This window comes from Podarcis muralis, chromosome 17 (genome assembly GCF_964188315.1).
Source record: "Podarcis muralis chromosome 17, rPodMur119.hap1.1, whole genome shotgun sequence".
NCBI lineage: Eukaryota > Metazoa > Chordata > Lepidosauria > Squamata > Lacertidae > Podarcis > Podarcis muralis.
In genome coordinates this window covers 5,949,755-5,962,394 of record NC_135671.1, presented here as the reverse complement: position 1 = coordinate 5,962,394, position 12,640 = coordinate 5,949,755, and the positions used below count along the sequence as shown (strand labels likewise).

The 12,640-nt window shown below is 40.8% G+C and overlaps 1 protein-coding gene across 7 annotated transcripts in view; it reads left to right on the top strand.

Moving 5' to 3' along the window:
- PAX5 (paired box 5) overlaps nt 1-12,640 on the top strand; it is a 233,501-nt gene that overhangs the window by 80,970 nt on the left and 139,891 nt on the right. For all 7 annotated transcript variants that reach the window (XM_028711498.2, XM_028711500.2, XM_028711501.2 and 4 more), the window contains exon 6: nt 6,522-6,697. In XM_028711498.2, coding sequence (XP_028567331.1) covers nt 6,522-6,697 — 176 coding nt within the window. The remainder of the gene's footprint in view (nt 1-6,521; nt 6,698-12,640) is intronic.

Below are 12,640 nucleotides of genomic sequence, written 5' to 3'. Positions count from 1 at the left end.
GTTGCTACATTATTGCCAGCTGGAGGGGCGCTCTTACACTACAGCACAACAAAAGCAGAAGAACGCCCTCCCCCCACGCCGAACATTTGTGTTATAACAAATTACAAGATTTTAGCAAGTAACTATGGGGCATGTATCTATTGCAAATGAAGCGGTGTGACTGCCCCCCAACTTTCTGTAGGAACAAACAGCGTTGAAAGTGTGATCACATATAGCATCACCAATAATATAGTAAGCCCAAATAATGATGCATGCTCAGTAAAAACTGGTGGGTCCCTCTCCTTGGCTTCAAAAGCAGTTTGCCCTGCAGCTGTAAAGCTCCTTTGCTTTACTGGTTCTTTGGATCAAGGCCTGTGTTTACTGAAAAGTAAATCTTCCTGAGTTTAATGGGAGCTTACTCCTAAATAAATCTACCTATGAGTATAGCACTAGTGCTATTGCCATGGAAGCATGCTTTACCTAAGTGATGGAATGACTGGATGAAGAATTCCTTTACTGCTCCCTGGAGCATATTTATAATTTAAACTGTTAGAAGTCTGCCAACAGTATTTTTAATTATCAGAGATGTTCTGGTGTAGTCAAACAATGTCTGATGGTAATGGTAATTATCTCACATTTATGTGAGTGTTGAAATGAATTACCATGGGAATTGAAAATTTGACAAATTCCCAGCATTCGTGATTGTCAAATTCAAATCTGAATTGTCACAAATTGCCCCAAATAACACAGAACTTTGATTTTTGTTACAAAATTCGGTGTTTTGGTTGTAAAACCCAGTTTTTGAGTTCCTGAAACTTCAGTTTTTGTGAATATAAAAATGTAGCATTAATTATTTTAATTATTTATAGTGTTATTTCAAATTTAACATTGAATTAATTTCAGGTTTATGTCTGTATACTTACAATAGGCCCTAAAACTCCTTTGAATATTAATTTTTCGTTATACCTGAAATACCGTACTTACAAGAACAGTGTTATCAATAGCTTATTGAAACCTTCCTAAGGAAATGTAACAAGCTTTAAAAGCACATCAGAGTAATCCTAGAAGTTTCCTTTGTGTCAAATGATAACTTATTAAACTGCCATCCTTTTATATTAATTTAAGTCAAAATTAATATTACTATTCCTGACTAAAATTTAAAATCTGTGTGCAGGTGCATGACTGTACACATGTGTATGGGTATCTATAGCAGTTGGTGTGGAAGGTAAAATTTGCAAAAATAGGCACAGTCTGAAACTGGCCAGCAATGTGACACTAAGCATGTGATCAGCACTTGTGTGCTTGGTCTTTGCTTGGTGACCCTCAACTTACATGGGGGCTATGTTCCAGGTAGGGCATAAAGCCAAAATTGTATAAAGTCAAAATACCCATATTTTTCGCCCTATAGGACGCACTTTTTCCCCTACAAAAATGAAGGGGAAATGTGTGTGCGTCCTATGGGGCGAATGCAGGCTTTCGCTGAAGCCTGGAGAGCGAGAGGGGTCGGTGCGCACCGACCCCTCTCGCTCTCCAGGCTTCAGGAAGTTCTGCGCAACCCTTGGGAAACCGTTGCGACTTCGCGCCGGGCTCCCGAGGGTTGTGCAGAGCTGCCTGTGCTCCCGGGCTTTATGCAGCTCGCGCAACCCTCCGGAGCCCGGCGCGAAGACGCGCCGGACTCCCAAACATTGCGCAGAGCTGCCTGCATTCCGAAGCCTGGTGTGCGCTGAAGAGTGCGCCCGGGCTTCGTGCAGCTCTCCGCAAGCCTGGGGAGACCGGCGCGGCTCCCTAGGCTTGCGGATAGCAGGCTGTTCTGGGGGCTGGGGTCGGGGGAAGCTCGGGCTTCCCCTGCGCCTGTCCCATGCCTGGGGGGGGGATAATTTTTTTCTTTATTCCCCCCCCAAAAAAACTAGGTGCATCCTATGGGGCGGTGCATCCTATGGGGCGAAAAATACGGTATATTGGGTGCAATGGCAGGTGGGTTTGCCAAAGTTCCCCCCACAGAGATCTGCTCCTTTCTGCCCCCCCTTTTTTGCAAGGCGCATAAAGCTGACTGAGTACAAGTAAAAAGCACGTAAGTTGTGAGTTAGCTGTAGCAGCTAGACCTCCAACTGTGAATCTGGACTGCAGCATGGAAAGATAGGAAATTTTAACCCTTTGTTCCTACAGTCGTGATCTATATTTGGGCTTCCATGGCTGCTACTTATAAGGGGGGGGGGGATGTCATTAGTATCAGTGTCAACTTTTTTCCTAGGGAAATTGGCAGCTGAGGACAAAGGAGGATCAGTATCAAGAGGACTGTAGTTAAATCTAATCCCAGCCCCCCCCCCCATTGAAACACCATGATCTGAAACCAGAACTGGTCCTTTCATGATAAAAAAAGCATGCAAGAGCCAGTCACATATTTAATTGCATGTCTAATTTGGCCATAAGGAAATAGTTCTGTCTGTCTATTTCTTTACCCGCTTACCTAGTTAATACATGTGTAAAAAATAGAACAAAGTGTTGGTGGGATCTATTCAGAGAGATGAAAAGCAGAATTATTCCCAAAATGGCACCTGTCAAATGAAACTGAATTAAAGAATTAATTAGGAAATATCTCACTCTGAGAAGGCCATGTGTACTCTCAAAGCAATTTGTATAACTGGATTGAGTTGAAATAAAGCCGGGAACAAGTGAATTACCCCCCCAAAAGCAAATTAACTATTTCCCTAGATTTGAGCAACACGTGTGTGACCATTAATTATACCTTGCATTTGATTTTTTGGGGCTGAGACAAGCATTTTGAAAGGGGTTGGAAACCTGTGGCTCTAGGGCTGCCTAAAACGTTTTTTAAGGAAGTGGCAAGGAGGGGGAAGGGGAGGTGCGCAAGGGGAGTTGCCAATAGAAGGGCTCCGCCCCCACTCACCTTTGTCTCCAGCCCTGTCCACTTTTTGATCCCAGTCCTGCCATTGTGTAGTTCCCAACAGCTTACTTCTGAGGGAATGCAGCAGGGGAAAAAAAATCCATTGTTCACCTTGGATTTGAGAGCTGGAGAGGTTGACTGACTATTTTTGTAAGATATTTCTGATAAATCTACTATGGAAATTGCAGCCACATCTGAGAAATCTTGTGAAATACCTTTATTATGGAGGGTGTGTGGTCTGACTGATAGTACACTTGGAGCTACAGCTCAGAGGTTGAAACTCATATTGCCTAGATGTGATTTCTGTTCCCTGTCCCAATTCCAGTTACTTTTTGCTTAGAACAACAACAACATACCCCTTTACACAAAACCCACTCACTAGAAAACTTGGTTCTTCGTGCCTTATTATGGCACTGAGTCCCATTACACAGACAAAAAATAATAATTCGGTGGTGTGACCTTCCCCCCACCCAGTCCTGCTCACATGATGCTTTCCATTTCACTATTTTTTATACACTATAACTCCATCTTGTTCAATGAATGCATGGGAAATAATAAAAAGGTGACTGACTACCAGGTGCTGCAGGCTGGCCGTTTGATCATTCCTATGTTGTTCAGTCAGCATTGGAACTGTAAATTCTAGGTAATTAATCAGTTAATGTATTTAGCCCTGCAGAATTATTTTCATCCGGCCTACTCAAATTTAGTAGATTTCAGTGGTACATACTTCTAAGAAAACATGTATAAGATTGCAGCCTTTGGGCACCTTTCCTCATGATTACACCTGTGAAAAATATGCCTGAACACTATTCTTTCTAAATGGAGATATCTACAAATACATAAATACAAAATCATTGCATCTGATGAAATGCTCCCCCCCCATGAACATCCTATTGCTGCAGACAAGAGTTTATTTACCTTTCCAAAAAAAGCAGTGATTTACTCCCACATTAATTCAGCAATAAAGTACTTGATTTCTGTGCTGTCTGCACTACTGTTTCAGTGAGAAATAAACTACTGCTGTTCCTCTTTGCTTTGCCCATATAGCTGAGAAGCAAGGTGTTGGCTATCCCATAATCCTATTCAGTAAACAAGAGAGCCTTTTAAAAGGATACTCTACCCATCTCTTTCTGCCCAGGAAGACAGGAGTAGTTACACTATTGCTGAAGTGTCCACACCATCTATTAGCATTTCAGGGGAAACTGGAATAAATTATCGCTGAATCTTCTAGCAATAATTTAACAACTGCTAGGCAGACACATGCAGTAGTGGCAATCCTACAAATATATTCAACAGTCAATCAGCGGTAAAGTGCCTGGCTGTCAGAATGCCTCCAATGTTTTGGCTTCTTTATGTTTGATTTCTTTTTCTTCGATTCTTAAAGATAGTGTTTAGAAGCTAAAGCAAACAAATTTACTGGAAGCAACCAATTGCAATGAGAGAAGACTAACAGTTTGGATGATAGGACCATGCATGGAAGCGAGCCTATAATCCACTCTGTTGCCAAAACCTGATGACAAGACCAACCTGTGCATACTGGTTCACTAATTGTGGCTGGGGTTGTGATTCTTAAAAAATAAACAGACCCCTGTCCCTTATCCTGTGCTTTAAAGAACATTTTGAAACACAGACATTTACAGCGTAATCCTAAACTTGTCTACTCAGAAGTAAGTCCTGCTGAATGCAGAGGGGTTTACTCCCAGATAAAGTGGGGTTAGGAGTGCAGCATTAGCCATGCCAGGAAAAGCTCCCACAATATATATATATATATATATATATATATATATATATATATATATATATATATATGGCAGGTTGCTGTTATAAACACAGGGGCAAGGGCAGAAACTAGTGGCAGGTGAATTTGTGATATTGCTGCAAATGGCTTGGAAGCAAATGTAGCAGCAATTTGTTCTGACGTCATTAATCCATTGCCATGAGGTGATGGCTACTGGTTTAGATGGCTTTAAAAGGGAATTAATACATTTTAATGAAGGATAAATCTGCCAATGGCTACAAGTCAGGACGGCTATGTGGAACCTCCTGGATCAGAGACAGTACTGTATTATTTTTCCACTTTTACTCTAAAGAACTCGGAGAAGCTCATATGTGGTACACAGGGTATCTTCCATGCAAGCTAATCAGGTAGTCAGGCCTGATTGGGTTCAGCAGTAGAACTGCATCATGTACCTTCTGGTCATATCCCAGGCCTGAGGCTGTTTCAGCTTCATAGAATCATAGAGTTGTAGGGTTGGAAGGGACCACAAGGGTCATCTAGTCCAACCCCCCTTCAATGCAGGAATAAATGTGTAAAGGTAATTTGCTCAAACTTCAGCTCACATTAATAATGCATTCTGTATGTGTATAACTTTAGATATTTGATGAGTGTGCTCCATGAAAGTAACTGAAGGTGCAATGGATTTCAGTAAAGTAGAAGCAGAATCTTTTTGTTTCCATTTCACCAGAAAAAAATGTAAATGCATGACTTTTAAAGCCCAATTGCAAATAATATTGGTTTAACCTGGAATTTTAAAACAAGCATTTCCATGCTCTGTTACCTGGTCGTTTGGTAACATGCAGCTTCCTACCAGACTTTTAATTTTATAAGCTATGGTTGATTAAACCCAGCACTCGTTCTGCTAGACATGATATAATTTGGGAATGTGGGGAAAAGATAATCTGCTTTTTATATATTTGGACTTTTCCGCCCTCTGTGTGCCATAATGTAATTCTTACACAAGTTCAAGCTTCCCTCAGTGCAAGTACCTGAACAAATTACCTTTTTGTCTCGAGCTAGCACGGTGAAAACTGAACAAAAGTAAAAACAATAGTTATTATCGGTGTGTACCATCAGTATCATGCTCACATGTACAAGATCGCCACAGAATCCACAGATGGCTTTGTGCCGTTGGACAAAATTTGAACATTGTGATTATGTTGCCTGGATGTTTGAACAAGGTCCATTTATTATACCTTAGACCAGGTGTAGCCAACTTCTATATTTTCAGGGGCTACTCTATTCTTCAAACCAGGAGGAGATGTGACCAGATCAATCAGTTTTGCATTCATACCTTAGATATTTATCTCTTAAATTGAAGCAACAATGCTTCATTACTTTTCAAATGTAGACCAAGGATCTGGCAAGAAAGAAATATTCACCACCACCCATACCACATTTTAGCATCCTGGGGGAAATTGCAGTAAATATTTTCCCCTGAAAAGAGCCCAGGTTGGGTATATGACTATATATAACTATGTTATATTAACCATGCAGTACTATAGTTTTACTACAAAAGCAGAGCATTGTGCATCTGGGTGATTTTTGATGGATCTAGATTTGCATGCTGTTGGCTGCTATTGCATATAATTAAGTGTCTTCTATGATCAGCTATCCAGCTGCTGTATCATCTTAAAGCAATTCCCCATAAACTCTTCAAGGATTAATTTATCTTCTGAATGTAAATACATAGATGTAAGCAAAGGTAACAGGAAAATTAAACAAGATATATTTTAAAATTGAAGCTGCCTATATTTATAATTTTTTATGTTATGCTGTTAAAAAAACAAGAGAAAAAGAAATTCTGATTATCACTGTAATAGCTATATATCTGTTTCTGTATTTTTTTTCCCTCTTGGAAAGGCATTCAGGAGTCTCCAGTACCAAATGGCCATTCTCTTCCGGGTAGAGACTTCCTCCGGAAACAAATGCGGGGAGATCTTTTCACCCAGCAGCAGCTAGAAGTGTTGGATCGAGTCTTTGAAAGACAGCATTATTCTGATATCTTCACAACAACTGAACCCATCAAACCAGAGCAGGTAATATTTGGAGCTGAAACTAATCTGCCTGAGTTTTGTTTCCATATCTACTTCTAGGTCATCAACTCTTGTTTTGTTATCTAGTCTTTCAGATTTGACATTTAATATTTGGCACTGAATTTGATACTCTTCAGTATCTGATAATCTGTATCTGATAGTTGTTGGCATCCGTCTGTCTTGAGACAATGGAGTGAGTCTCTGCAGGTGAAGTCAAACCACTACGTTAGCAGCACCGAAGTGACTTCCCTGGGGCACAAGGTTGGGCAATGTGTATGGAGGTCCTGGGTTGCCCAGATGATGTGGTCCAAAAAAAGAGAAAAGCATCATGTTTGACACCAGCTTGGCTGCAGGAGTTGCCAGAAAGATGGTGCAACACACCATCCAACCTTCTTAGGGATTCCACTCTGGATTTGTATATAGAGTTTACTCCTTAGCCTTTTCTTCCCCATAAGATGTATCACAAGGCAGTGGAGGTTTAAGATCAGAGTTTTCCTTCTCCTAAATTGGCTACCTTCCAAGGTTGGTGAGCCCCATCTGCACCTCACTTCCCTCTATAGCACGTGCAGAAACTGAATGCTTGACTGTTGGATTCGTTATTAGTCTTGCCCACTCAATCTGTTGGAGTCTGTCTTCACATATTTTTTTTTGAAGAAAACATTATTAAATTTTTATACTGCCATTCATCCAAAGATCACATGGTGGTTTACAATATAAAAACACAAAAATACACAGCATAACAAACAAAAACAATACTCCTCCATTTTTTGAAAGGCCATAGATTGTTTAATTAGCCAAAGGTCTGGGAGAAGAGGAATATTTTTGCCTGGTGGCTGAAAATATACAGTGGTACCTCGGTTTTCTAACGTAATCCATTCCGGAAGACTCTTTGAGTTCTGAAACGTTCAAAAACCAAAAATATGGAAAAGTATGGAAGCCTCAAAATGGAAAACTCAGTATGGAAGCTATGTTTTTGGTTTGACTTCTGAGGTGCGTTCAAAAACCAAAGCATTTACTTCCAAGTTTATGGCATTCAAAAACCAAAATGCTCAGCAACGGAGAGGTTCGAAAACCGAGGTACCACTGTATAACAAAGGTACCACGTGAGCCTCCCTGAGGAGAGCATTCCACAAGCAGTGAGCCACTGCAGAAAAGACCTGTTCTTATGTTGCCACCCTCCAGACTTTTTGCCTCAGATGATTGCATGGTCTGGTTGGGAAGAGATGGTCCATGAGGTATTGCGGTCCTTGAGGTATTGCGGACCTGAGCATTTTAAGGTTTTATAGGTCAAAACTAGCACTTTGAATTGGGCCCAAAACCTAATTGGCAGCTGGTGCAGTTGGGCCAGGATTGGTGTTATATGTTCAAATATCTTGCCCCAGTGAGCAACCTAGCCACTTAAGTTTCTGAACAGTCTTCAGAGGCAGCCCCATGTATAATACGTTGCAGTAATCTAACCTAGAGGTTACCAGAGCATAGATAACAGAAGTTAGGTTGTCCCTGCCCAGATAGTTGTTCAGCTGGGCCACCAGCCAAAGCACTCTGTGCCACCACGGCCACCTGAGCCTCAAGCGAAAACAGAAGTACCCCCAAGCTATGTACCCACTCCGTCAGAGGGAGTGTAACCTTATCAAGAGCAGGCAACCTCCCTTCCATCCAGTCTGGAAAACCACCCACTAACAGTGCCTCCATCTTATCTGGACTGGCTCTCATCCAGTCCCTTACTGAAAGGCAAGACAGTGGTCCAGCCCCCCCCCCTACTGCCCCCCTGCTGATGTAAATTACACCACACTCAAAAGTTCAATGGAACTTATTTTCAGGTGAGTATAAGATTGCAGCTTTTACATATTTTATCCCTAGGCTAAGGGGGTGATTTAATTCTGCCTGAATTATGCCCTGAGTAATTCCTCCTCATGTGCTGAGATATGGTATGAAAACTGCAGGATGAAGCAGATGTTTTGGCTGATGCTCTAAAAATGGAAAATATACATTGACATAAAATTCCTAGAGTGACAGTTCTGATTATCATTACAGAGAAATGATCATCCTCATATTAAGGAGAAAAGGTTTCTGTTTAATTTATGGGTTTGCACTGAAGATAAATCTAATGTATTTGTACAGAAGCTGAAAACATTCACACAATAGTATGCTTCATGGAAATATTAAGCTAATAGGTGCTCTGGTTTTTGCACGTGTGTGAAACAGTAAAGAGTGCAATGCTTTTGTGTACCATTAGGTGGAGTTCACTTTGCCATTGTTGTTGGTGGTGATACTTTGTTAAGACTAGCACAGCAAAAGCCCAGATCTCAGGGTGTTTATTTTAATAAGAAATACACGAAGTTGCCTTTATCAGGTCTTCTTTAGCCCATCAACTTCAGAGTATTGAAACTGAATTTAGAGGAAGCAACATTTTGAGAACAGGCTAACCTTTTTATTGGCCCAAGGGCTGCATTAACCTTTGGCCAACGATTCTGGGGAGTAAATTCCAGTGCTGCATGTGACCAAAAGTGTGTGTGGTCATTGCATGCACCATATGTACTTTACAGGACACATAGAGCTCCTTTTGCAGATCAGCTGTGGAAGGGAGTTGTTGCGCCTCTGCGCTCATGAAATTATCATTCTGATGTCTAGAGAGGGGGCAATTTGCATCTCCATCTGACCCTTGGGCTGGGATTTAAATAGGAAGTGATCTTACTATGGGGGATATAAGAAGTGGGTTCGCCCTAGTACCAACATGCTCTTAATCTTGTACATAAGTGAGCTGGAGTTGGGGTGAACAGTGATGTGACCAAAATTTCTTATGACACCAGAACATTCAAAGTGGTCATTTTGTTGTTACTGGTTGAGAAAATGTTTAGAATCCTCTTTTAAACAATTGTCTGTGTTTCTGGAGCACATAGCTGTTAGCTTTGACAGTACTGATCACTGGGTGGCGGTAGTGGTAGTATGATTTCAGATAGCTGTCCCCCCCCCTTCTGTTGATTGATGCTGCTAAAGCTGATGGAAGCACCATTTTGTTTGGTGGAAGAAATCTCCTGTACAGCAGCATGCAAATGTATACGTATGGGGCCAAAAATGGGAAAGACTAAAAAAATCCTAAGGAAATTAGAAATGGTATGAGAGATAGAAATACCAAAAGGCTTCTGCTGTTTTCCACAAGCATTGGATTGGTCTGGGAATTTCCCATAGATATTTGCTCCTAGAGCTTACATAACAGTTATACAGTCTTATTTACCTGAATGCTTTGGAGTAATAAATAGATTTGAAATAATATTCATAATAAACTTGATATATCTACCTTTGACATGTGATGATATATGGTTTTAATATTGGGTACCATTATGCTTACCCTAGTGGTGAGAAGTTCCACAGGTGCATTGTTTACCTGGGCCTTGTTTCCTTTGGAAAGCTCACTGGGAGGCTTATGGCATTTGTAATAGTTGAGTTTATTTACAAATACAAAGGCTGAGCATAGGTGAAAGCACAGTTTAAACACTGCAACAGACAGCCAAATCCACTACCCCACACCAGATCTCCACAAAGAGGCAGTTCTTCCCAAAAGGCACTTTCCAGAGCTTGCGGAGCCAAAAAATCAGCTGTCCCCTCTTAGTAGTCTGTCTTCCTTTCCAACCTAAACTGCATGGTCTATATTATTTCTTTTCATATTCAGAGTTAAGTTACATCATCCTTACATAGAAATGGGGAAAAGAAAAGTAGAGAAAGGAAAGAGCCCCTTTCAGGACTTTTCAGATATATTCTAGAAAGCACCCGCGGGCCATTTAGCCAGTAATCTCGCTAACAAGAGTATATATAGATCTCGCTAATTGACCAACTTTAATCAATCCTGGCTCAGTTAATCTACTCCTGATGAAACCCCCAATCTTAGCAATAATACTTTATTTCAATATGTAATATTTGATTAACAGCGTTTGATATTTAGAACTCACCAAGGAGTTCAGGATGGCATTCAAGATTCCATTCTCCCCTGTTTTATCCTCACAGCAATCCTTGTAGGTTAGGCTGAGACCTAGTGACTTGGGATTGCCCAGTGAACGTCACAGCTGAGTGAGGACTTGAACCTTGGTCTCCCCAATCCCAGCCAGACACACTAACTGCTATACCACATTGACACTCTTCGCATATTACATTCAAATGGTATTCATAAACTGACAGCTTTTGTCAGTTTACAGCTTGTGAGAACAGATATTTGACACTGGCCAAATAAAACAGCAAGAGTTGCTAACAAGTCTAAAGACCCAGAATTTTGAGGTAAAAATTCTCTTTTTTTTTAAAAAAAATGTATTCTTGTTAAAGATTCCTTGGTTTACAAAAGTATGTGCAATGTCTCTTTTTTCAAGTTACATTTTCTACAGATCAGTTTCATTTGTTGAGACGTTAGGAAGAAAAACGGGGAAAGAGGTGGAGGGGTGAGGGGTGAGGGGGGTGGGGCCGTAAAATTTCTCTTTTGAAACTCAAAATTCAAATTCAGAATTCCACATTCAGAATTTGCATACGTAGTAATACTGGGAAGTTGAGCTTACTGTAAAGAAGAACGCTGTTATAGATGTAGGCAGTGCTCCCCCCACCCAGGGAACACTCACGGGTACGCAGTACTGGCACCTCTTTTTGTTGTTGTTAAAAAGTGTGTTACTATAACAACTTCAGGGTGAGTACCGGCACCTATTTTTCTAGAAAAAGAATGTTTTTGTTTCTGGGACCAAAAATAACTATTGCAATGAAACTTGTAACATAGGAAAGACAAATAAACTGTTTTACGAGGCAAATACAAATGACTTTCAGATCTGCAGATCTACCTGTGCTTGGCAGGGGAACAGATATATCTATTATTCCCCTTGCAAAATTTTTAATTTTACCCATGACTTATATGTGTGTTCTTGCGAGTGAAAATGTAGGATGCATCCCATTTTGTTTTCAAATGATTAACCTTAGCTTTGCCTCCAGACCGAAAGCTAACAATAAAGGAAAGTCAAAGAACTAGAGGGTTTTTGGGTTTTTTTAGACACGTTTGTAACAGTTTAGTCACTAATATGTGTCTCTTTCAAGTAAAAAATACCTTTGAGTCTGCCAGTAGTTATCTTGGGAGGGGGGGAGGAGGAGCAACTTCTAAATCCAGCACAAGAAAGCACATCAGCAGCAGAGAAAACCTTCCCATATTTACTCTCAGTAGACTATTAAACAGCACAAGGCTATTAATTTGGATTTTGAGTCTTCACTAAAGCCCATAAAAGTGCACAGTTGTCGAATGGAGTTCATTTTAATTTCCTTTCAATCACAGTAAATTATTCAGGTGATAAATCAGCTGGGGCAACCTCCTGGCTGTAATAGAAACCCTAATTCCTGGCTAATTATCCAGCCCATTGCTGCCAACAGATCAATACCGCTACAAAATGGAAAGGGCTAAGGCCCTGCAATGGGCAGAGTGTCAGAAAGACAGCTGGGAACAGTGACATGTGTATGACCCCCCTCAGAGTTCAAAGGTCAGGGGAGGTTAAACTGCTGTGGTGTCTTCACCCCCCCCTTTAAGGAACGCATCCTCTGCTAGTTGTTAATTTAATCCAGAACTGACAATATTTTCTTTAATTTTGGCACAGTTTTACAAAAATCTACAGCTGGTGAGCCCACATTGTTGGATTTCTCCTGACTAGCTATATGTTTCTAACATGCTAATCTACTAGAATGTTCATGTATGTTCATGTATATTTCAGATAGCACTTGCTGGGCATTGTGTGCAGTGGAATTTGGTTGGCTTCTACAGTGTATGGGTGTGTTTGGAGTGCAATACTTAGTATGCTTCATAGTCTAGTACAGTGGTACCTCGGGTTAAGTACTTAATTCATTCCGGAAGTCCGTACTTAACATGAAACTATTCTTAACCTGAAGCACCACTTTAGCTAATGGGGCCTCTTGCTGCCGCCGCACCGCCAG